General features: G+C 35.9%; 1 protein-coding gene across 34 annotated transcripts in view; it reads left to right on the top strand.

Moving 5' to 3' along the window:
• LOC144205579 (neurexin-1a-like) overlaps window positions 1-27,571 on the top strand; it is a 198,040-nt gene that overhangs the window by 47,715 nt on the left and 122,754 nt on the right. For 8 of the 34 annotated variants that reach the window (XM_077730027.1, XM_077730025.1, XM_077730044.1 and 5 more), the window contains exons 1-5: window positions 5,287-5,495; window positions 7,401-8,655; window positions 15,703-15,720; window positions 16,904-16,933; window positions 17,808-17,855. In XM_077730027.1, the coding sequence (XP_077586153.1) occupies window positions 7,944-8,655; window positions 15,703-15,720; window positions 16,904-16,933; window positions 17,808-17,855 (808 nt within the window). In that variant the 5' untranslated portion in view covers window positions 5,287-5,495; window positions 7,401-7,943. Of the gene's footprint in view, window positions 1-5,286; window positions 5,496-7,400; window positions 8,656-15,702; window positions 15,721-16,903; window positions 16,934-17,459; window positions 17,472-17,807; window positions 17,856-27,571 lie in introns of those variants that run through there. The other 26 variants (XM_077730047.1, XM_077730037.1, XM_077730034.1 and 23 more) reach the window with 9 other exon arrangements.

The raw sequence follows: 27,571 nt of genomic DNA, 5'->3' as shown, positions 1-27,571 counted from the left end.
AAGGGTTTTTCCAGAGACAATGCATTAAAGAGTAGTCACCACTTCTTTATTCTTCTCTCAGTTTTGCTAAGGGTTGATTGTGGGTGGAGCCCAGAAAGGTGTTAGAAAGCGACAGAGCTCTCAGTAGGAAAGATGTGAATTGAGGACTCTAATTAGAGACCACATACATAACTTTGCTGTCATCTCATCAGAAGTGCACATTTGTATCAAATTAATGTTTATTCAGGCTGAAAAATGAAGTCTTATAAGAAATATTATCTTCAATTCCTGTTAAGTCTTTGACACCACTTGCTGTTCCTTTTCATTTTCGCAGCCAGCAACTCCGGGTTGCCCAGCTAAAGCAAAAATATACACTTTTTTTCTTTTTTAAATCCAATATAGGATGCAGTAGACGGACAATGAAATGTATTTAATGTACTGTAGGTTAAAAAAATCTGCAACAAACAATATTATAGATTAATGGGATGAATTTATACTGTTATACCAATACCGGATATAAATATGTGGGGAAACATTGACGTTTTAATACCGTGCATTTCTATTTTACTGGAGATATATTTGTACTAGTTTTGTGAGATGAAACAACCTGCGTTTCGATTCACGTGTAAATAGCACCAAGGTTTTTCAGCTCATTTCATTTGATTGACTGGCGCTCACACTCGGAAGGGTATGAACCTTGGAGGGAATGACAGGCCTTTTCTGTGTAATGCATTATGGTCATCCTACAACTTGAGATTTGTGCTTACTGCCTGGAAAAGCAACCATCCTCTGCAGCTAGAGCAGTTAATGAAGTGTGTTCCCGGGCCCTCGTTGCCACTTTGACAAAAAGTGCAAAATGGGAGTGATCTTCCTCCTGCTGGCCCACGAAAAGACTGCAGAGGGAGAAATCTCAGATGAAGTGGATTTTTCTTTCTGTCAGGTGTAGTCACTTGGAAAAAAAACAACAATTACATTTTGCAGCTGTTTATCACTTTTTTAATTCTGGCTGTGTTAGCTAGTGAAGTAGTTAAAGAGAAAGTATTTGTCCTGGAATTTTTTCACCTTTTAATCATTCTGCTAAATTATCGTGAGTATCTAGGTTCACAATTATTAACTTTGTAGAATAGTGATTGCAAGTTAACTTGGGGTTTAGTGTTTTGGAAAGGCAAATGACATTCCCACGTGTATTTGGTCATCTTTATTGAATGTGTATTTTCAAACTCATGAGTAATAGGACTAAGCTCACGATTGGTACGTCACTTTGTCTTTTGCTTTTGTCTTTTACGTAAAGTCTAGTGGATCGGCTTATTGTCCAAAGTCATAGTAAGATGGATATTATTATTATTATTATTATTATTTTTTATTACAGTGATACCTAACGCAAACTTTCATACTCTGTTGGTAAAGGGGGAAAAAGCAATTGATCCAAACAATACTAGTAGAAATCCGTTTTCCAAACATGCAGTTGTGTTCCTTGTTTCAACATTGATTGATCGATCCAACGGTTTAATAAAGTAAACAACAAAATCTTTCAACAGAACATGAGTTGAGCTCAGTGGTCATTAATCGGCAGGTGTCATCATGCATGTCTTTCAGTCCATCACACTTGCCCCCTATGATGAGTTTTCAATCATTATGACAAGAGGCTTTTACTATATATATGCATTTAATCATAATTTTTTAAACTGGAAATTGTATTGTTTAGGTAAGCTCCACCAACAATTTGACAAATTAATAATTTATCCAATACAATCATCCCATTTCATGTACAGTATGTTAAATTATAGTGTTTTCCTTGCACAAAATAGAGACCAAAAACCTTTCGTCTACTATTGGACTCTGTTTTACATACATATTTTTTTATTCACTATTTGAATGAGAGTACCTTCCAAGATATCATCGATATAGCAAATATATTTATTTATGTGTGTGTATCTACTTTTGTGCTCGTGCACTGAGCCTGAATTCCCCAGTAACACTTTCTATGACAATAGTGAATAGAAGCAGCTCCCTCTAAATGTTGAGATTACTATTTGTGACCAGTGGGTGTGTCATCACTCTATTTTATCAGCCCATTTCACACTAGCTTGCATTCAATGAATATAATTTCACTTTATCATACATTTTACAGATAGCGGTCGATGGTATAGCCACACCTTTTATAACTGCCTATCTCCACATTTAAGTCGTACTTTTCTTTTGAGCATTGAGTTTACCAGTTTTTTTTGTAAGACTGGTTTCAGTTACTTGTACAATGCATTTGAATCAAATCCAGCCTTCAGGATGAGACATTTTCTACAATCAACCTTGCAAATGTCACAGACTAAAACATTTTTTTGTTTACAACAGATAATATTTTTTCTTAACTGTTTCATATGCATAGTGATCCATTGAAATCTCAGTCTGAATGCCAAAATACCATGCTTGGTGTTTTAAAAGCCCAGAATTACCTTTTCAATGTATCATTCAACAAACACATTGTATTGCTTATTCTTTTATTAGTAATTCCTCTTCATACTATGTAGTACTATTGTGTACATTCACGACCACAAAATAACATCAAATGTAAATTCTTTGCAACTGTTTATATACATTTTGATGTAATCATTAAAGCAATATTTAAATTGTTATTTTATGTAATAGATTAGTGCAGTAAAGAGTACCTGTAGGTATATGAATATTTCTTCAACTTTTGAGAATAAGGGAGTTTGTTGTCTAAGGCTTTGTTCAGACTGCCCACCCCAAAAATGATTTTTTTAGGCCAACTAGAGTGAAAGTGGGTGGCTCTTTTGTAGTCCAAAACAGTCACAGAGCACAGAAACCAAAATTCTGTGAGACAGATTGAATCCACATGCAGGAGGTAGTTTTAAATTTTATATGGACAAGACACTTCTCAATTTGAACATCTTAAATAGGATTTGACTATCCGAGACGTCATTCCAAGGAATGAAAAACTGAGGGGAACTAAGAGCACCAACAAAAGGGCAGTGTGGAATAAAAGAAAATCATCTTTAAAAACTGGATGAATGGAGCACACTGTAGGGAAGAACAAATACATTTTCTCTTCAGTCTGCCGGAAGCATTTACTGAAATAAAAACTATCTTTGGTTTTGTGAGCGTTGAAAGAAAGAAGACATGGTTACAAGGTTATTGCTAATTAATTCATCTCGTGTAGCATGTGGTAACAATTACAGAATTTGGTTTGCCTGGATTAAAAAAATAATTTAACAATCTGATGCTCACAAAACTCAAAGAAATTGCAGAAAATTGATCCATATTTGACAAGTCTTGAATTGTCTATTTCAGTGCAACATTGCAACTTTGTCTGAGTTTATTTTAAATTACATTTCTGAACTAGTATATGTCTGGAATTTGTAGTTTCGCAATAAGAAATCAAATCTAAAGAGCTCAGACACTTGATCAATTAAGATAATAGTGCAAATATGCTTCTATTTTCTGTAGAGCTAATATATTGGACTTGAGAGCAATGGGAAAAGGTCGTTTGGTCTGAGTTGGCATTTACCCAGTTTCAGAGTGATGGGAAAATTACAATACATAGAAAGGAAGCATTGTGTCTTGAATGGCTGTCTCTGTGTGGCTAATTTTAAGATTGAGGCATTTGAATTGCTCAATTTGTGATTTTATTTATATTTTGTTGGGAAGTACAACAGTAGTATTCAGTGTAGGACCAAAAAATGTCAATAAGAAGAGTGCCAATTAGCTATTGGGTGTTTGCTTGAGTTTCAAAATCTCATTTTTAATCAGATTTTTTGCACTTTAACTGTTTTCTCATGCATCATCTGTATAGAGCCATTATATAAGAGTCAATACAATCACTAAGCTCATTTTAGCTGTACATGCAAGCAGCTCTTTGCTGCTCACACTCGTATGATTCATTAATTCCTCGGAAATTAAATTCAGAGTTGTGATGTCCTTTTCCCTGTCTTCTAATCTAATAAACGTAATGACACACATTTCTAAATTCAATCAGCTTTAATCTGAGCGGGATACAGATGCTTACAAGAACAGAACATTTCTAGGAATGGAAATGGACCTTTTGGGAGGAAAAAGAGAAAGGAATAATTCGCTTTTAACAGATGATTACATCTGGCAAATCCATCAAGTATAATGGCAATTTGTGCGAATATGAGGTTTGATTAATTATCATGGCTGTTTTTGTGAATGAGGTTTTCCAATTAATGGCTTTAAAAATGCTTTAATTGCATTGAAATAATTTTCTAGGCCATACTATCATAGCTTAATGAACTGTAAATTTCGTTATTTGCATAAAACAAAACTCATGCAGAAGATGATGCTAATATGTCCATAATGATGTGGATGTGTGTGTCATGCAATCAGTATTTGTTTTATGAGTACCCATGTTTAAGGTCCAGGTCGCCGTTGCTGTCATATTAGTTTAGCCCAGACTGCCTTCCAATTTTGTTTGGGGTCTTGCACTGTCTTAGTTTGTGTGCATGTCTGATCGTCATTTTACAAGTCACAGGTTAATGTCTCAATCCATCCACCACCCAAAGCACTGATCTATCAGTCTATCGATCGGTCAGTCTGTTCAACCCTCCATCCATGTCATCCATGCACCATTCTGCCATCTATTCAAAAATTCATCAAACAGTTCAAAAACCCTCACCTTGTCTGTCCATTTATCCACCCCCATAACCCATCAATCATTCCTCTGTATCCACCCATCACTGCATTTATCTGATCACATATATCTCTCTCTCTATAGTTCAGGGGCTACTGCTTTTAAACGTGTTGAACCTGTGCAAAGGTGTCCTTGGAAAAGGTGTATTTGCCTCGTAATTCATCAGCAGTTTAAAAAAAAGAATTTGGGTGGTCTGGCAGACAAGTGGTTAAAAGCGTTGGCCTCACAGTTCTGTGGATGAGGGTTCAATCCCAGGCTTTCTCTGGGTGCTCCGGCTAACTCCCACATCCCTAAAAACATGGAGAGTAGGCTGGTGGAACACTCCAAATTGCCTCTAGATTTGACTGTGAGCATGACTGGTTGTCCGTCTCCTTGAGCCCTGCGATTGGCTGGCCACCAATTCAGTGTCTCCTGCCTGGTGCCCAAAGTCAGTTGGGATAGGCCACAGCACCCCCCGCGACCCTTGTGAGGATAGGCAGTTCAGAACATGAATGAATGAAAGAATGAATGCAAGAATGAATAGTACTAAGTTAGTGCGAGTGCTCTTGTTTGTATGAAATCCGAGGCGCTGTCCAAGGTGCTGCATCCAGCCCCTCCCCTGAACCAGGGAGTCACGTGGACGGCTGTGTCTGTGGCATCTCGCAGTCCGTGAACACGCTCAACAGGGAAGGCATACTGCACCTCTCCCTGCCTCCACCAAAATCGGATTCACACGTCTACTCTCTTCACTTGAAAGCTCCTTGCTGTTTCCCCTTCCATTATTATTTGGTGTCCTCTCTTTTACCCCTCGCCTGTGTTTTTCTTTTCTTCTTCTTCTCAATCTGCGGACACAGTGGAAGGACGCTCGTTAAAGGTAAATACCAGAGCAATGTAACTCGACTAAAGTGTGAAAGTGTCCTGTTTACTCTTGCGTTTTCCCTCCCCCCATCACATATTGAATTGTTTTCAGCCAACGGGGTTTTGAGGTGTAGTCCTTTCACTCCGGTGTTCGCTTTGCGCGGACTATTTAGCGTCCGGTGCAAGTGGACAGCGCTCATATATAAAAGTGATAATAGGTACCATTTCAGCTCACATTTGCCTCCGTGTTTTTATACTTGTGGAATTGTATACATGTATACAATTGAATGTAAATCAATACATCTTAGCTTCTTCGTCTTGGTCAAGATTTGGAGCGCTATGGAGATGTGCGCAATGTTGAGAATGCCGTTGCTTTGGGGGAAACGCGCATGACGAGTGTTGGAATGAATTATTAAATGACCATTTACGCCGTTTTCCCAAAACACAACAGCATATATGCATAGTACAGTATTTACTCCGCGTCACTGATAATGTGGGTACATCCCAAACACTCTTTGGGGATATGCTGAGTCGTTTCCTCCTAAGTACCACACTGAGGCAAACGCAACACGCGCATCTCTTTAGACGAATGGATTATTTTCCTTTCTCTTCACATGTGAATTGTTGTTGGCTTTAAAAAGTACTGAACGTTTTATCTAGTTCATGCTTTTTTTGCACCAGTAAAAAAAAATCAGTGGTTGAGAACTTGGTTTCAACTATAATAAAAAATCGATTGAATACTAAAATTGTGGATTTTGAGGCTGCTATTCTTGCAATGAGTCAACTCTTTTAAAAAAAATAAGGCTAGTTTGATTTGATATCTAATTCTTCAAAGCTGACGACAGTGTGAAGTAATGTGGAAAACTGAATTATGTTTTATTGTAATTAAGATCATGGTATAAATATTGACAAGAAAGCACTGCTTAAAAAACTAACTCCATTTTTGGTTTAATATACTACTCCAGCGGTGGTAGGGTATGTGGGATGACGTGAGACTTGACAGGCTGCTTAGTGATTGCTGTTGTGTGATACCATGACATCACTGCAGTGTTATTGGTTTTCTGTCTTGCAGCTGATCTCTTTGGAAATATGTCCTGACATTTCAGTCAGCAAGAAAAGTAATAGCATATCTGTCGATCTAAACCTTTGATTTTTTTTTTTCAAGACTGAATGATTTCACCGAGCAATATTAACATGGCAGAATCTTACACGGAACATTGAAAGTCCAGATTGTATTTTTTCATGGCAATTGGCAAGCTACTTAACCATCTTCTATAACTAACATTTTCCTTGAGCCATAATAAGATACTGGGTTCCATATGTTGTACACAGTTTGAACTTGAAAGGTATACAGCAGATATATATTTTTTCAATCTAATTATGACCCAAGATGCATCAGCTATCTCAAATTGTGAATTATTTATTTGTATTACGATGGGTGGTGAATTTCACTGGAGAGTTAGATCTCCTACTACACCTCTTAGTACACCCATCACATCCCGAAATAATGGAAATACATAACATATGCAACTATACTGGAATTTCCAGAAAACAAGAGGGGCAATGCATATATTTGAGGATGAATACCAATGTTATTGAAGAAAGAAAAATGGCTAAATGGTCTTCTGATCTATCAAGATCAAACAACTAACTGCATTTCAGTATAGCAGATTGCATTTATCTAATATCATGGGAAAAGAATACACACTTTAAATATATTGTTGCATTATCTAACTGCATTTGTATGTCTTTATATTGTATTAATTGTAATTAGATATGAATTTAAGTGAATATTGGCAATTTTGAGTTTTTAAGCCAGTGGAGAAGGCTTTGAAGGACCTGACAGTTTTCCATTTGTTTTTTCCTATTCAGCCATCAAGTGAAAGGCTGCTGTCTAATTGACATTTTGTTTCTTTTGCAGAGAACTTGCTGGATGGACAGAGTGCCTCTTCTGATAAGATCATCCGCTAGTGTATCTCCACATGGCTTCTCTTCACTTTGTTAGAGAGGACGCGGGGTGAAAGGCCCAAAGCAAGACTTACAGTTACCAGGCAAAATCATTTTGGCATGAACATGACGATTACGACTGCAAGCTCAACCCACGTGAAACCCTGCATCCTCTAAGTGGCATCAGGAGGAGTTGTTTCATGATCACAAACATTTTTTTTTCCATTTTGAAGCACTGTTAAATTGCTTTGAAGAGCCATGGCCGAGAGGACCCTGAAACAGAGCAGACAATTTTGGCCCAAGCAACCCAAGTAGTGTTAACATTTTTCCCCAAAGATAAAAGCACGACCATTTTCTGTTTGACAAAAATCATATATTCCGCTTCGATTGGAGTCTCCTACCATGAAAGCCGACATTATCTCCCTCTCCTCTCTCCAATTTAGCACAATATTATTCTTGTTGAAGCAAAGTGTCCTTTAAATACATTAATCCATCTCCATAGATTAGTGTTCTCACAATGGTTTTACAAAAGCATCACAGTGCCCATTTGATTTGGGTCGGGCTGCTCATTTGCAGCTATGTAGAAGTTGGCACTTGTCTGGAGTTTACAGGTGCACAGGGACAGTGGGCTCGATTCCCAGTTTGGAATGCGTGCTGTGAAAGTGAAATGACTTTCAACATGAAAACAAAGAGCTCCCACGGGCTGCTGGTTTACTTTGACGACGAGGGATTTTGCGACTTTTTGGAACTCTTCATACTCAATGGAAGACTCAGCCTTAGATTTTCCATCTTCTGTGCCGAGCCCGCCTCTTTGATATCTGATACAGTAGTCAACGACAGCCAGTGGCACGCTGTCACAATAAGGAGAAACTTTAAAAACACCACCCTGATAGTGGACAATGAGAGCAAGTGGGTGGAGGTCAAGTCTAAAAGACGGGATATGACCGTTTTTAGCCATTTGTTTGTCGGTGGGATCCCGCCTGAGTTGCGATCGGTGGCATTGCGACTTACGTCTGCTGCTATAAGGGATCAACCGCCTTTCACTGGTTGGATAACGGACTTAAAGGTCAACAACACAGCATCTGCCATGGTGGACGGTGACGGTGTCGTAAAGGACCAGTGCGGCACAGCTAACATGTGCTTAAATGGTGGAGTCTGCAGTTTCATCGACAACAAACCTACCTGCGACTGTTCTCACACTGGATTCCAAGGAACAGATTGCAGTGAAGGTAAGACATGTGCATGCATTCACTCTGACTGAAACATTGGTCCAATAAAAACAATGGGTGGGTAAACAAAAAAAAATCAAACAACTTAAAATCCCTATGGCTTTTACATCCTGCAAAAAGTGAAAAGAAATCCGGTATTAAGTGATGCGCCAGCAATGGGATGTGTGCCATTGATCGGCTCTTGTTTGGAATGAGTGCCTCTCCTGCTAGGCCTCATTAGGAAACCATGCAGGTGCTCTTCATCCCCATAGGTCTTCTTCAATTCTTATCCAACTGGTCCATCGGGATCATTTGACCTATGAAATTATCCCTCCAGTGGCTTGCCACAGAGACCAAGACCATAAGTCAGTTCAAATGGCAGAATTAAACAGTCTTTATTCTCGACAAGCACAACAGTGCACCTACTGCATAAATGATCACAAAAAAATGATGAGGTAACATGGCTATGATTATATTAATCGTGTTTCTACAATAAATCAAGCAAAAATCCAAATGCAATGGGATAGATCATTGTTTTGGCCCCTTCTAATTTTGACATAGTCTAATAGCAAAGCTTTTGAACCAATTCACTTCAAGGTAATTAATTCATCCAACCAATATGTTTATCATTTGTGTATTATACTATTTTGTGATCAAAATTTATATTATCAATGGGAAAAAAATATCAATTTACATATTCAATCGGAATAGAATGTTGTGCATTGTGCATGTCTATTAAATTATTATTATAATACTTCCTAATTCACTCCGTACATTTCAGGGGTTTATATTAGACATACAGTAGTATGTCCTTATTATCCATATTTAATGTTAGGATGTTAACTTTCTTACAGCCCCATTCAAGCATGTAATATTTTGTTACACAATAAGCTCATTAGGTCAGGTTAGCTTGTCAGGCAAATGCAGCCTGAGTTCCTCTCACTGGATTGCTAATACTTACTGAGGCATATGCGACTAATTAAAACGCCATCCATGCATTTTGCCTGATTGTGTTGCTGCTGGATTTACCTTAGTACAATTAAACTATAACCGGACAGACCTTGTGAACGAGCATGATAAATTCCTGGTGCTGTAACTCAATAATTAACTTTGGAACAAAGTGGAAATTAATATAGTTGTTTAAAATGGCTACATATGTTACTATTATTACATATTTTATAGTTTAAATGGTTATAAAATGTTTTATTACATGTATTCGAATCAGAAGGTGGCATATTATTAGCCTTTCTCAGTGAGGAGTATGCATATTCTACCTATACTTGTTGTCTTTTTCTCAGGGTACTCTCACATTCTCCATAATCCCAGAAAATATGCATGATAAGTAAGTGTGAATGTGAATGCGTGTGGATATTTGTCTCTTTTTACTCAGCAGGCAGCCAGAACCGGATGTTCCATAGTATGATAGGGTAGGCCTAGGCACACCCGCGATTCTCATGAGGATAACCATTGCAGATAATGACGATACCTTATTTCTGGGAGTTTTTCCCCCCCTTAAATAGTGATTTGGGACACAAGGTTGCTTTTGCGCACACCGTCAAGTCAATCATAACTTTTTTTTGTCTAAAATCTCTATTTAAAGATATTCAATCTCTAATTTGAGTGTGTTTACATCCAGATTACATGAAATTTGTAGTGATTATAGCACCTAATCTATACTATTTCAGTGGGCATAGGTAATGAATTAAAAAACTTTGATCCTTAGGCTGATCACTAATATAATTTTCCCTTGGTTTGAGTGTGAATGGTTTGCCTTGTACCCTGTGATTAGCTAACCACCAATTCAGGTTAATCCCCTGCCTATTCCCCAAAATTGGCTGTTACAAACCCCCACAACACTTGTGAGGATAAGCGAAATAAAAAAAAAAAATAGTAATTGGTGATTTTACTAATCCTTTGTCAATTCCAGTGTAAAACCTGTCACACTTTTGCATTTCCAAGCACTGTACTTATCTCTTATGAGCCCTCTACTGTAATTGTCATCACTGCTGGTACAATTTTAATACGCTAGCTTTTAATTAAAAGTCCTTGTAGCATGTATGTTTATATCAATATATGGAAATATTCCAACTGCTGCAAAGAAATGCAATACATAAATTCATAGCTCTCATTTGTGAGTCAAAGCTGTTGTTCTCCGCAATATATTAAACAGTAGAGAATTACATTTATGTCAATCAGAAATATTATACTGAAAATTCTCACTACAGTATACTTTGTTTTGATAGATCCAAATTGGTCAGTAGAGTAAACAAAAGTCATCCTCCATCCATATTTCATTGTACCTAATGCAAGTGCACATTTTCAACCTTAAAATACATGGAAATGTAGATATTACCTGTCCATTAAATTATTTCAAAGCTGCTCTATTACTTTGATCAGATGAAAGGATTATTGGCTTTCCTACAACAACTGTCATCTCTCCCCGCTCAATCACAAGCATTCACGTTGCATGACTACGCCTGCACAAATCCCTTTGATCGGTTAAAACAATTATTTAAATGCATTGTTTTATAGTGAACACTTAGTCCAATAGAATCTGTGCTCCCATTTCTCATTAGCAAAATAACATAGATGCATTGCCATATTTTTTATCCTTGGAAAATGAAATGTTTTTTCTATCGTTGCACATTAGCTAAACATAAATCAGTACTGGTTAAAAAATATATGTAAATATGTAATGAGAGCACAACTACAAATGATGTGGCTTTTTATTTGTTCAGTTATCTGATTGATAGGCACTGTTTGACTTATGTTCAAACCAGTGGAAGCTGCCTTGAACAGCATACATATGTGTGCAGTGACCTAGTCATATTTCACAGTCTCAACCAACCTTTACTTCCAATAAAGGAAATGCCATCAATCAACTTGTGCACTGAGACTGGAGTTGGAGCTATATATTTTTACAATAGTCACTCCGTTCACTTCCTTGCCTCATGAGCTCAACTCTCTGTGATTATTATTACAGTGACTATGTTGTGCTGATTTTATGTTAATTACATGATTTTAACATGACCAATCAGGGCAATGTAGTACCAATGTTTTTTCCTGATCTATACAAGTTGAGTCTCATACTGGTTGGTTGAATGATTGATGATGACTATACAATTTATGGATCATCCAATCCTTCATACACAACTTAACAAATGGAAAAGGCAGCATTTTACGGAAAGTTGTGTTTTTCATTTGAATGAGTGCTACCTATAAGGTGTGTTGATCACTCACTATATTAACACAATCCATGTAAGGGAAGTGTCATTTTCTAGAAACCTTTGTCTGCCCCCACTCCGACAAAAGCAGATTAATATTACATTGCTGTCTGTGAGTCTAAAGACAGATATTGGGATCAAAAGATTAGAGGTATATCCTACAGGATCTCTGCCTGGTTTAAATACTACTGCTGGTGACTCAAAAGATTTTTTTTTTTTTTTACAATGGTGAGACTATCTTTCCTTTACTGGACGTCTTCTTCAATGGAGGAAGCCCACAAATACCTCACTACTACAATTAAATGTATTGCTTTCGTACAGAGTAATTGTCAGAAGTAGATATGTTTGTGAAATTTGGATTTTGTCCCATTTGGGACTTATAGGCTCCAGCACCCCCTGCGATCCTTGTGATGATAAAGTGGTTCAGAAACTGAATGAAAAAAAGTTTTAGTATTTCTTCATTCCCCAATTTGCCTGTACAATTACTATTTATTCGTCAAAGATGAAAAGTGTCTTTGCCTGTAACACTAACCTAGATGAAGTAATCCTGGGATTAAGGTAATAAGAACTAGATTACAATAGTATTATTTCTTATTATGCTGTTGGATCATTTCAAATCATAAGATGTGAAGCAAGGCAAGGTCCTTCAACACGTGATCCATGCTGTAAATGCCCTCCCCCTTTGGTCTTCCACTCTGAAAGATCATCCTTGGACTATTGTTAGTGTTCCATCAGCTCAGAGTTTACAGCTGTAGCTATATATTTCTGTATAATGGGTTCTATATTTTTGCTGGTTTCCATTCTTATAGCCTACAATATGCTAATTAAATGTCACTTTTATTTTTCTTAATCATTCAAACTATATTCCCCTCTGATTTGATCTAATGTGCAAAGTCTATCAAAGCTACATATAATTAAATTATTGCATTTTAAATTGCAGGTATAATGTTGTTTAGCTATTAATCGGTGCAGTTCATTGTCAACTTGTAGTCCACATATTAAATTAAATGAAAATAGATAGGCATGTGACAGTTGATATAAATGGTACTGTTAACCCAAACAGAAGTATACTACATTTAGCGAGTGACATTACCATTCCTTATTTTCTCTCGTGTATATTTAAAACCTAATGTTTCATTTCATTTATTCTAAATTGCATAATTTTATACCCGACAAAGTTTATGGAAATGGAATGCCATAACAGAAGAGCAGTTATCATTGTAACGGTTGGGCTTTTTAACAAATTGTATTGCGTGCAGAAAAACCTCTTTCCACTTTGCCATGATTTGCCTCACTTCTCCATCAACTTCGCAATTGAAGTAAACATGCAACATTTGCTTGTTTTATCTCTGGCATTGTTAACTGACTTTCACTTCAGCGAAAATATTTTTTTAAACCAACTCATGATTAAGCGTTTCAATTTAACTTTGGTCCAAGCTGACCTAGTACTTAAAAAATAAAATAGAATACCTGCAATCTGTTTTTGAGGTTATTTAAAAATCTTGTTTGAGTAGGTGGATATCCTAATATTTAACATGACTCAAAGGAGTATGCTAGGCTTTATAATAATACCATACCATATTGCACTAGCTACTTTACAATGATGATATTATTTCAAAATATTGTCCTGTACTTTTACAAATTATTACAATTAATATACCATAGGCTGCAAAGGCAAAATAGCAAAATATGATTTTTGACCACACTTAATTATAACAGTTCTAATTCCCATTTCCTTGCCTTAACACAGACTATAGCAGTACATTAAACCAGTTTTAGCTTTTTTCTAGATGTGGATATTAAGTCTTCAGGGTGCAATTCAGTTGTCACGCAGGCACATTTGAAAGCAGTGTCATTATCTCTTTAGGAAAATGATAGTGATCAAGGTTTTATTGTGGCTTCCAAAGCCATGCATACCCAAAAAGAAAAAAACTCTTAAGTCCTGAAAAAATATATACACGTATACCTCTCTACGCACATCTTCGATTTGCAGAAAATCATCAAGCATGGAAGCCGTTAAATCTTGAACAGGGAAGCAACAAAATAGTCTATCATATTTACTAGTCGCAGACGTGTTATACATAGTATTTTTGATTTTTACATTTGTTTTCATAATCAAAAGCAATGGCGCAGAACCAGCAAACGATTTACATAATTTTTAAATTTACGCAATTTGTTTTCGTGACTACACACCAGATGTTTCATTCAGCTAAGCGACACCTTGACTTTTTAATGTATTTATTGTACAGCCATTATAAGGGGAACGATCTTCACCAAAAATGCAGATTGTTTGTGATAGGCAGCAGAGTGCGTTATTGTGTAGTGTTATGACACAATAGCACTAGGATCACTTTGACAAGGGGATTAAATGGATTTATGTCTTTGGATTAGAATGTAACCAGCTGGGTACATTTGTAAAAGAAAATGTTTGGTGTTCGCGTGCGTGGAAGTGTACGAGAGAAAGAGAGAATGTGTGTCTTGTTTTAATGGCTTCTGTCAGGTGATACAGCTGTTCGGTTAAAGCTTCTTTTTTTTTTAGACTGACATCATTGTGTGGCATTGCAATATGAGAATTTAGATTTTAATTCATTTGACATCAAGCTTTTTGCTCCTATATTTTAAAAGTCAACAAGAATGAAGTCTCGGTATGAAAAATAATATTGAGATACAAAAAAAAGACATAAGTGAACATGAAGCATTATTGCGGTACATTGTGTGTGTTGTATTTTCCCGCAAAAAGTGGAATGTACTGTATTTTCTTTTAATGTAGCATTGACAAACGTAAACAGGTGACTACTACATGTTTAACACTTTGTTCCCAAAACTTACTTTAAAATGTTTTGCGCTTGGTATCTGAGGGGGAACCAGTGATCATGGTAAGTGTTTAGTTCAAACCACCATGTTGAATTTGGGCACAAAGCATTTTCGAGAGGTAGGAATTTTCGTTTTAATGCGCGATATAATGACGGAATTAACAACTTGCATTTGTCTAATATTTAACAAGACTCAAACAAAGAAAACACTTAATGACTGACTGTTTTAAAAAGAAACAAATGTATACACCGTTATTGGGCCTTAAGCGTCTGATTTTGCATGCATCCCTGCTATATTTTTTTTAATAAAGCATGGATAAAAAATATAATTTTAATGAAGTCCTTTATATTTTGACACATGACCTCACCATTGCGTTTTAACATCCCTCAGCCCCCAAAATATAGGTTAAGAATTTATACTTGCAAACAGCGTGCATTATTTCCCAATATCAATTCACTGCAGAACCAAGCTTGCCACTACCTGCTATGTCACAGTGGATTAATTTAACAGAAATATAGTATTCTATTAGTATGCATTTCATTAATGCAATATCCTTGTAGTTTTTCTCTTCAGAAAAAAATCTAGTGCTGTATGTTTAATAGTCATTCATGCTTAAATGACTTATTAAACTGTCCTACATAACACGAGTCATTTTCAAGATGTGTTTTATAACCCTCAAGCATTATGCCTCATTGCCTTTTTTATTTTTTTTTTTATAAAATCATTTAACATTTGTTGCTGGAGGTCTTTATAAGACTCTAAACTGCACGAGAAAATGTCAAATTTGTATGTCAGATAAGCTAATAAGAGTGATTCATACAAGTATTAAATCCTATTCTTTATTGTATGGCATGTTTAAAAGAGGGAAATAAACAACAGAATAAAAACGAACAAGTTTGGGGTTTATGTTCGGTCACTTGCATGTTAATATTTCAATGCCTTGCATGCTTACATGCAATGGCCAATCCTCTTATGCATGCTGCTTAATGGATGTCTTCCTTTCTTTCTCTTTGCCTGTCTGTGCTTCCAGAAGATAAATATACGGAAGGTGGGTATAATCCCATGTTTTAACTCTCGGTAAAGTGAGCGTGTAAACTTTAATTCTTGTAGTTGACGGACCCTTTAATACAGCACCATACATATTAGCCAATGTTCGAATTAAGGCAATAGTCATGTTAGTATTATCTCTCTGGTAACAGAGGTTTCTTTTCATTTTTTTCATCAACAAATGGGTTGAACTCCTACACTGAAATATAATATAAGACTATGGCTGTAAATATATTCATTTGACATACACACAACTTTCTATATCATGTGATAATTCATTCATTTATCTTTGGAACCGCATATCCTCACAATGGTCGCAAAGGGTGATGGAGCCTATCCCAGCCAACTACGGGCACCAGGTGGGGGATACCCTGAATTGGTGGCCAGCCGACATATATATAATATATTAATGATTTACAGTTTTGCCTATTAGACTTGGATCTTGGTTGATCAATGCATTTTAGATTTTAGTTTGGAAGGGCTTGGTTACTTTCAAGAAATGTACTGTATATTATTTCAATCAAGCATCATTTATGGGCTCGTGCTGTTTATTATTGCCATACAGTGTAAGTTGTTTAACATTACAATTGGTTTAATAGAAAATAACATTCTTCTAATGGGAAAAATGAGGTGCTCATTCGCAAGCAATTCATTCGCATTGGAAGAATATCTATTTTAGTGACAGCTTTTTGCCATTATTGTATATTGTATTTGAAATACTATATTAGTGTTGTGTTATCAGTCTGAAGAAACTTGTTCTATACCTTATTTTCTTTATAGCAGGAACATACAATTATATACGTGTCTGTAAGATACAGTACAAGGATGACTTGGTTAAAGTGCATGTTACAGTCACATGGCAAGTTATAGGAGAGACTTCTTGAATCCAGATAAAAATCTGTGCATTTTAAACCTCCAATACGATGAAAGATGAATGAAGGTGTCTGAATGAGTAAGTAGCCGATGGCGCATTCCGACTGTGAATGCTCATCAGGCTTGACCCTGTGTGTGCCCTTCTTTCCGTCCCACTCTTCCTTATCCCATCCCTTTCAGTAACACAGACATCTACTGTGAAAATAGATGCCTTTGTCTGTTTTTTTTGTTTTTGTTTTTAATTTAATTTTATTCAACTTCCCATGATCCCTTGTTCTCTGCTGACTGTGCTCTTGTTTTCCCTCTTTAAGGTTTGGCACACCTGATGATGGGCGACCAAGGTATGAGCTCTTCTTTGTTTGTTTGTTTTTATCCCGCCTTTCCTCCATTGTCCCTAACACTGTCATCGTGACATGAATTGTGTGTGTTTGACAACAGCCTAATAACTTGGCACTTATGTAGCTATTCATTTAGAATGACCTCATCGATGTTAATTATAGAGACTATATGAACCATTTTACGATCTGACTTGTCTGCCTTCTATCGTCAGGTTATTCCTTCCCCTTATGTTCTTAGTGTGTAAATTGTAAATGCTTCACTGTGTTAGTAGAGCAGTTTTTTTTCGAGATGGAATGCATGCATTGGAATCTCTACAATTGTGGTTCCTGTCATGTTAGCTTCTTCCATAATTCAACCAAACATATTTGTTTCCATCTCTGTTTACACCCACAACAATGAAACATCATCCATTTTTTTCATTTCCTTAACCAACATTACACTTATTGGTGTCTCCTCCTCTCCTTTTGTACTTCTTTTTTTGTGACTGGAACTTGCTTTCACTATGGACCATCTCATCAAAACACATAGGTAAAACTAAAGGTATCTTCCCATTTTGAGTTCTAAATTCATTTCCTGATATTTAAATATTGTACCATATAAAATAGTTGAGGTCAGTGGCACTTTTAAATAGCCGTCTTCAAGGTAGGTGCAGCTTTTGCTTCACAGATATTTTCTGCCACTTGCTTGCTGCATGAGAAGACAAAAAAAAACGACACAGACAAAAGGGCCTTTCATTTTTTTGTCCATGGTCTACAAAATGGGTTTTTGGGGAGTGATCATAGTTTTGTGGGCCTTCCATCCTGGCTGTGATCCTCACCTCTTCTCCCTGTGGGGTAAGTGGACGTCTGATCTTTGTCATGTGACTCTCCTCCTCAGGGCAGAGTGGGGAAACTTGGCTCCTAAGGTCTCTACTCAGCATTCAAGGTAAAGCCTTCCTTTTTTTTTGTCTTGAACAAAGCTCAATCTAGCAAGTTGTGGTCTAAATATTGAACATTACACATAATCGACTACAAGATAAACCGTTTTGTTTTATTACATTTGTTCTGTTTCCCTCTCGCTTGCAACATACACTACATTTTGTAATAGTTTAAGTTCTGTATTGTGAAGTATATTTCACATGTGCAAAGGTAAGCTTGTAGTTCCTATAGAATGTAATCACCATTTATTTTTATCTATTCTGCTAGAATTCATTGCTTACAACAATTATGGCAATGTTTTAACCTGATCAAAACAACACAACCACACACACACACACGACTTTGATTGCTTGCATTTTTGCATGAATAGCAATTGTAGAAATTGTCATTTTCTGTGTTGCAAGGTAAGTGTCTTTCATATACTTGGTCTGGTTGTGGCTCTGCACATCAGAGAACATTTCTCACAGGAGTTGCTCATTATTTTAGAGAGAATGTTTATACAGATGGACAATAATGCTGCTTTAATTGAATTCAGAATTTGAAAACAACAGTACAATGGAACTTCCAAAGCCAGACACAATCCAGTATGGCATCCTAGTAGTTCTCTAATTTGCTATTTAAAATATTGTGACATGAAAGCAAACAACTCAAGTTGTTGGCTCGTAAAAACAGTTTTTGTTGTTGTACAGCGAATGAGAAGTTTTAAAAATGACCCAACCACTTATAATACCATAAGTATATGATCCCTCCTTAATTTAAACAGTGTATGCAATAACATGCTATGCTGTTTATGTACCTCAGTCATGTTGTTTTATAAAAAGTACCATTAATGTAATATACATTTTAAACACTGCCCTTTTCAATGTAAGAATAACATGTTATTCCTGAAAATGATGGACTGATTATAATTTTAAGGTCACATTACTGCTAAAAGAACACTAAAATAAGTCATGGGTCTGAAACTATTTCATACATTAAAGACAGAGCTGAGTCTAATGAGTTTCAATTATTAATTACACAAATACTTATGAATTGAGTCTGAGTCCAACATGATGAGTAACAGTGAAAGCAGTTGTTTTGTATAAAATCTTCCTTCTGAACTGCTTTTGAACCCAATTGTTTGACTCTTTGCATTTTAGTCTTACGATTGATTACTTGGTAATATATTGTGCCCATCATATTACCGATTAGGTGCAATAAACTGTGGAATGGCGACAATAATGGGAGTTGTATATATTGATTGCCCCAAAATCCCAGTTCGAACTTAATCTAGTGTGGATATTTGGCATTTATGTGTCTACTGAACGTATTTATGAGCCAAACAAAACAGCTTCGGTACTGAAAGACAGGAAACCACATTATGGAGACAGTGCTGATGAGGTACAAAGTTGACATACGCAGCACTTAGCTTCTAACACAGGGTTTGTTAGTTGCCCCCCTGTGGTGCAAATCTACGCAGTCCCTTTATTGAAAGTTTAGTCCCACACAGTATATCCCTATTTAACTATAAAAAGAGGAACGTGTAAATATGGAAAGAATTACGATGGTGAAAATAAGCTTCACAATATAAGTTTCCAATATACATGGTATGTCTGTTCTCCCATAGTCTATCAACCACTAAATGGGTCTACATATTGTCCTCAAGGGATGCTAAGTTTATTTTTATGTTGAATTTGCCTATTCCAGTTCCCAATATGGTAACCGATTAAGGATGTTCCCCGCATATTGACCCATGATCCTTATGAGGATAAGTAGAATGGAAAATTAATAAATAACAATTGATTTCTAGACCATTATGTTTACCCATGGTTTATTTAAACATATTTTCTAATTGTGTCTTGAGACATTAATAAAAACACTAATAAGATTTTTTTTCATCCTGATTTGTATTTGGGCCACACAAAAAATATTCAACAACATGTCTAAGTATAACTTTTGTAGTTGTGTCAGCTATCACTTTGTGACAGATATCAGGACAAATTGAAGCAACAACAGCTGTTGTCTTTGTAGCTTCACATAAAACTAGGAAGATTGACAGCGAAATCCTTTAAGATCTATTCACTATTTCTAAGGATCACAATTGCTTTGTTTTCGTTGTTGTTGCACATATACGAATCAGCTTTTTAATTAAATAAGAAGATGGAAAATTGGTGGTACTATTTGAATGAAGAGGCTCATTCCTTCGTAAGCTTGGGTGCTTGTTTGTGACAGTTTTGATCCATTAATTGAATTGAATATAATGTTTTTGTTATCATTATACATGTATAATGAAAATTAAAGCTTTTCCTACCTAGCGCACAAATGGAAACAACAAACAGACCAATAAATATTCAATAAATAAGAAATAAATAAGTAGTCCAAGTCAGATGAGCAGAGCAGAGAAGCCTTGTTCTATCTGAAGTCCATGTTCCATGGTTTTGGAGGCATTCAGTGTCAAGATGTTGAGAGTGCACCACTCCCTGAGTCAATGGACTCGACAACAAACAAGCACATAAATAATCAATATATAGTAATGATGAATAAATAATAAATAAATAAATAAATAAATAGCAATAGATATGAGTGGGGGACTCGCTCTCTTTAGGACACTTACTTGAGACAGAGTAGTTAATGGGGCTTCCAGTAATAGTTAAAAACAAAATGAATTAGTTTGACATATTGTCTTGGAATTTGACACCAAAATGAAACAAGATTTTATTTTATCCATATTTAGTTTTTCAAACCTCACCCCCCACCTCCCTTTTCCCCCACGGGCTCATATCAAATGGAACAGCACATACAGGATGACTCATGTTTCAATTGTTTCAAGACTACGTACAAAAAGAAACGAACTGGTAGGAAGAACTATGACGCATACGTGGCTATATACCTGAGAAATGAGACAAGAGGTAAAACACAGATGGCACATATTGGTTCATTAATCCTTTTAATCTATAACAAAAGCAACATGGCTTTACATATATTAGCTAAGATAACGTTTTCAGTTTCAAAAACTTCAAATTGCTATTCACAGCCAGCACATACCAAGAGTTTTTGTTATGAATAAGACAATTAGTTATGCTTAAGAAGAAATTCAGTTTTGTAGTCCACCCATTTACTAGAATTTGGTTTTCAAACAGATCAAATTAAGTAAAGAAAAAAAAAACAAGACATCAAATATTCCTGAAAAACAAATATAAAATACTAACTTGAGTTCCAATCTAACACGCCTTGTTCAGGTTAGTCAATTTGGAATTATTTTCAGAAATAACTACATTCATATGAAAGTATAGTAAAACTATTCCGAGGCCTTATTGCTCTTTTATATGTGCCAATATTGTAATCCAAATATTATTTAGTAGCACGATGTACAGGTAAATGTCACATTTCATCACAATAGCCTAATTTATATGCATGCTGGATATAGTAATACTTAAGATAAATAGATGACAGGCATATTAAGTCTTGCACCCTAAAGAAAGAGTGAAAGAAACTGACACTAAAAAGGAAGTGGTATCAATGTCTACAAGGCTCATCTGGCTCACAAACATAGTGAAAGATCTACAGTACGTCAGATCAATACTTTTGGTCGATGCCGCGCTGAGACTATGGTGATGAAAAACTGTATTTTCTGGTCTGCCAATAGAAGGAAGATGAATTTTAGGAAGGTCATTTTCTCTTCCTCGAAGTCCCCTTTTACCACTCAATTTGCAAAATTTGTTGTGTGCATTAGTTTTAGTTACATTTTGGCCATTTAGCACTCGAAAGAGTGAAATGCTGCCACAACTGTGAATATTTATTGTAAAGGCAGTGCAATTTAATGCATGCTGTCTCTATGTCCAAAATAAATGTTTATACTGCTGCTTTCTGGGTTGAGTTATAGAAATTGGCTTGCTCAGAAGAGCCATCTACTTTAATAGTACATTCGTCTTCTTCTATTATAGGTCTGTCATGTCTTAACCAGTTGATATGTTAAATACATATTAATTTCTTTGGATTATTATTATTTTCATCTTTGCATTTTTGCGTGGTTTGTAATTATTATAATTATTATTTTCCCCCTGGAACCATAGTAATTTCCTTCCACATTTCATAATTGTCCTTGGAATAAATATTGTGTCATTAACTCAGTATTTATTTCACAACTTGAAAGAATATGGGTTGTGTCATCTAGATTGCAATAATGATTATTAACTCTTTGACTGCCTTTTATGATCGCCTCAATGGCACTTATCCATAATCATTGGTAGTGAATCATTTAATTATATATTAATCTCTTGAATGATTTGGTGACTAATGGTTGAATTTTCTATGGATTAATCGGGCCATTAATTTTGCAATTTGTCTACGAAATCTAGCATCACCAGTCCAAAAAGATCAGTCATTAGCCTTTGAAAGATGATGGTTGGCAGTGAACAAATAAATGATAGATTATGCTCTTGAATAGTTTTTGACTTATGGATGAATATGATGTAGTGGTATCTCAATTAATTTTGCGATTCATCTACTTTTGCAGTTAATTGAATTCTGATGTTCCCAGGATTGGCCATCTTTATCACTGAGCATTGGCAATCAGTTAACAACAGTACATAGTTGGAACTTAAACATTTTGATAAAGTGTATACATATCTTTACGTCTTTAATTGTTGATTGAGATAAAACCCAAGGATGCAAATAGAAGAGAATTAATTTTTGCTTTCTTATATGCATATTTCTCAGCACCTACTCATTATGCCATACATGTCTAATCTGTTCCTATGAATGATATATCCCTGAGGCATGCCATGGGCTTCGAAAAACGAAAAAAAAAAGTCACATTGCTTTATTCCAAGCTGTTTAGCACCATCATCTAGATCTCATGGGTAAAAAGGCAAGGGCCGCTGGCCATATTGAGACCTCCATAGGATTCCAACGCCAAGTCTGCAAACTCATTTTCTAGCTCGCCATATGCAATATACGGTCTTATATACAGGCTCATCAGATGGAGCTGAGTAAATAACAAATGTCATTTTTCACATTTACATATTTTACTTTGCTCTTTCAACTATGATTGTTGCATTTGTGTCTAACCATCCATATATTCAAAGCTAATATTTTTTGCACTGAAAAGCTGTTCATGTTTAAAGGTAAATTGCTAATTTGATTCTGTTTACATAAAACATTACTCTAACTGTTAACTTATAAATACGCCCCCTTGTCAATGTGAACCGAACTGTGAATTTAAGCCAAAGTACCAATTGGAATGTGATTTAAAGCATATCCTTTCATGACTCAATGATTGCAAAATACTCTACATTGGACAAGGTTTCACCATTGCAACACGTTAGAAAACATTGAATTCTGGACTTTATTAAATTTATCACTGCCAGTCTATCAATAGATTGTTTAGCATCCATAAATGGCTTGCCAACATACATTACATACATTATTTAATTTCTTGGCTAATTGATTTCATATCTGTAATGATTTTGATAGGCTTGGAATTTGGCCATATTGGACGATCCATAAAGAGAAGCTGAAAATAACTGCCAAAGTCAATGTGGTAACCGTTAATTATAGGTGCATAAGGAATATAGATCAAGTAGAATATGTGACCAGGCAAAGCTGAAAGTGGCTTCGTTTTCAATGATGCATTGTGAGGTAGTAGCAGGGCTCCCTGTGGAAATTGAATAGTCCATTTCGAATCGAGTGTGCCCTGGAAAATCCATGGGGGTCAGTGGCAATTTGTCTCGGGAGGTGTGCACCAAGAGTCATTATTCTCAAAACCAGTGCATCCTAAGGGACATAACCACTATTTAGAAAGGAAACCTTGTGTCACCATTTTATACATATAAAAAAAAAAGGTTAACGTGCGTTTCTGCCTGCCCTGATTTTACTTTGCAAATAGTAAAAGGAATTTAACTTTATTATGTATTTCTCATATGATAGATACAGTACTGTATTAACAAGACTCTTCTTGATATTTTGATTACAAGCACGATCTGGTCGTTATGTTATGAGACACTGAATTTGTTGATAATTATTTGACTCCCATTTGTTGGGGTTTTGAATGTCCCAAGTCATTTTCTTCAGAGCATATAGACCTATGTTTTGGATGTTCTGTATGCTTGTCCTTTGTCAGTTGTGCAAGAATGCAAGAATGTTGCCTGGCACATTTTGCAATTTCACAGTCTGAATAGCGATGTCCTATTTGACTTGAGTGCACTGAGGTCTCGCTCGAGACTCGAGGTCTCTGTAGAAGCACCATTTGCCTGCCTATTTTCGGTGCCGCTGAAAGAATGTTTTTCACTCAGACTGCAAGAAATTCATCTGCCTGTGTTATTCATCTTGCCTCCCTTCTCATTTCCTGCATCTCCCCTCCCTTCCGCTCTTATTTCTGGATTCACATCACCTGTGCACTGTTCCCACATTCTTTGAGACTGAGCCAGGGAAAGACAGTGCGAGATTACATGACCCCACTTGGTCCACTGCTGTGGTATCAATGTGTTTTTTTCCGAGCACAGTCTTGTTTCACTTTCTGGAGGAGATCCACTTGGTTGCAACAAAACATGGAAAATGACAGTGAAGCTGCTATTTTGCATTTTTTTTTTTTTTTTTTTTTTTTGGTGAAAGGAAAGTCCAGCTCCTTCATTTTTTATGTAAGTCTACTGCAGTGTCAGGTTTACCTGGAAAGGTTGTAGGAGCCAGAAAGCTAAAGAAAGAAAAAGTACATTTACGGAATAATATATAAAATGGGGAACCTTTTTAAAAAATGACAGTAGACCTTTTTTGACGCAGTTCTACTCCTACATGCACAAAGGGTTCTTACGATTCCAAATGGCAATTTATTTAAAAAAAATGATAATAAGCAATTAGATATTTTCCTTCTTCCATAATAATCTGTTCGCTTTTGTAGTCTACAAATTTCTATAGACTTCATTGAACTAAAAAAATCCAGTTTATTTTGATAATAAAAATGTGAGAACATACTAAGTTGAAATGCAATGGCACCTGAGTACATGAACAACTAGCTACCGTCTCATCAAATAAATTAGAAGGTCTGTTCTGTAAAAATCATGCATTTACTTTTTCTCTTTGGTTTGTTCATACCTTTAGGTTTTAGAAACATCATGATTGTGCATCATAGGCTTAGTCAGTATTTGCGAAGAGATACTTGCTGGGGATTTACGCTTTATTACTGTTTGCTAGTGCACACGCTATCCAGATGTTTTAATCAAGTCATATTTTAGATGTGTGAGAACTTAATCCTCTATTTGTGAAACTAAGAACATGATTCATATCTAGTGCTTGGCAATACTGCTACCTCCTGTGGGGATCTAACATTGTAAACTGTAAATATATTTCTTCCAACCAGTACTGCTGAGGCCATAATTCGTTGTTACCTGTGCTCTGGCGCAAGCCGCTAGAGAGCTGTCAAAACACTCATGTTACTGTCAACATGCGAGCGCTGTGAGGCTTCCAGCATTGTGAGTAGCCTGGTGGACCAAAACAGTTAATTATTTCCTCTTTCTTTTATTTAAGTCATAATTCCCTTTTTTTCCCCACATTTCATAACCTTGTGATTTCATATATACTCTCTAAATTCTTACCATATTAGCAAATGCGACTCAAATTAAGCCAGCAAGTTACAGTTATTTACAGATGGTTTCCATGTGTGGTTAGTTGATAATACAGTGTTTGGCACATTTGAAATTCATCAAGGAGTGATTGTTTTGTGAATTTTTACAATGCTTTGAAATGTGCTCAGGACATTAACATTTAAATATTGTTTGATTTTTAGTTGAATGACATCTCATTAGAAAATATCACAGAGCCTGTACAGAAATATTCTCCTTCGTTAAAGACAGTTACATAATTCATTCACACATTAAAAATATAGCAATGTTTCCTCCTAACCTGACAAATATTGGAAAATCACAAATTTAACCTCCTTTGAAAACTCCCTGCATTAGAAACGCTGAATAGTATTTATATTCATTAGTACAACATTGAATGAACAAAAAGTTGCTGTTGGAAAAGTACTTATCATTAGTATTGTAGCAATTCAAAAATCTGTTTTTTTACATTATTCCACTTAGTTGTATCTTGCCTTCAATTGAGAGTATGTTGTGACTAAAATAGTAGTGCAGATAAGAGGCGATGAAACCTTGCACATCATTAAGTGTGAAATATAACAACACACCCCTGAGCTGCCTGCTGTTCCCCTGGAGAGACCACAGGCAGACAGGACCCTGCACAATTATGTCTAAGAGAGCTTCACATCAACCCAGCTTCCATTGCATCATTTAGTTTAAAATAGATCCAACATGCAGAATAAAATATGAAGAACTTAATCAAATGGTATTAAATAATTTGAATTGTCTTGGTTTCCAGCACCAAGCCATTAGGTATGTTCTAAAACTCACATTTGTTATTTGTGTGCTTACAAAATTGGCTGCCGACTACATTCAAAATGTTAAATGGAAGCTGCAATCTGCTGTTGTCATTATAGTTAATATTAGCAGTACAAGTCTTCAATCGAAGTGGTTTGAAAGTCCATACAACATAGAATATTGTTTTTTTTTATTGCAGGAGAATCAAAGTGTTAAAGCAAACATTAAATTGACTTTCCATTAGTCTGTGCTAAGCACATCACAATTAAGATACACTTTAAGATGCAGTGAGTTATTATGATGGTAAACGAGAAATAATTTTTAGCAGTTTCATTCAGACATCTTTTGGCATTTATAAGGATAATAGTGCATTGTTCTTTTTTTCTTAGTAGTACATAACTATGAATACATATTTAATAGAAAATCATTATTCTTTTCATTCATTCATTTTCCAAACCGCTTATCCTCAATAAGTTCACTGAGGGTGATGGACATTATCTCAGCTAACTAAGGGGACCAGGCAGGGGAAGGAATTGAATCGGTTACTTTTACATATTTGAAAGGATTTACGGGGGTAGTATTAAAGACCCTGGAAGAGAATTATGTTAATTCAATGTAAAATATGTCTACTCACAAAATATCCAACTTATAAAACCACTTCTGGAACTAATTAATTTTGTAAGTCGACATATCGCTTTACTTATTATGTCAACCTTAATACTTCTCACAGTTTCTATTGGGGAGAAGAAAATGCAAGGTCATTGTTGTTTTCTGTTTCACTGGTCTCTAGCTGTTGAATTTTGTAAGAACTTTGGATCAGCTTTAGAATCTGCACTGAATATGTTGTTGGATATTAACCACTTTCCTTCAATTTGGACCACTAATTGTCCAACTGCTAGGCTTGAAAACCTGAGCAATGTCATTAACTTTGGTGTTAAATCCGCCCACGCCAATTCTGTGACTACAACTCCAACATGGCTGCTTTGAACATTGCCTGCAATCTCAACAGATCAAATTAAACAATAGGTTTTTTTTTTATTCTGAAAAATACACGTGCCAGAACATACACATAACAATGAACTGGCAAGGATTAATATACCTTCCAAAGCAGGAAGATGTAGTGTTGACATGGGTATTTTCCAATCTTTATATCTCTTCCAATACTGCTCCCTGAGGATATAGTGGATGGGTGCACAAAGTCTCCTAACGTTGTTTTTTTAGACTGCTGACAAGCTGTTCTCTGGCTATTAAATCCATTTCTCACTGTCAGTGTAAGAGCTGCTTCAATTTGAATAAGGAGTTATGGTGCTCCTGCTGCAATAGACCTTACATTTACAAAGTTAAGGTCTTAGAATACATAGTATTATTAGGG

Source organism: Stigmatopora nigra, chromosome 12 (assembly GCF_051989575.1).
Source record: "Stigmatopora nigra isolate UIUO_SnigA chromosome 12, RoL_Snig_1.1, whole genome shotgun sequence".
In the NCBI taxonomy this organism is placed as follows: Eukaryota; Metazoa; Chordata; class Actinopteri; order Syngnathiformes; family Syngnathidae; genus Stigmatopora; species Stigmatopora nigra.
Note: the sequence above shows the minus strand (reverse complement) of the source record. Positions and strands in the feature narration are given on the sequence as shown.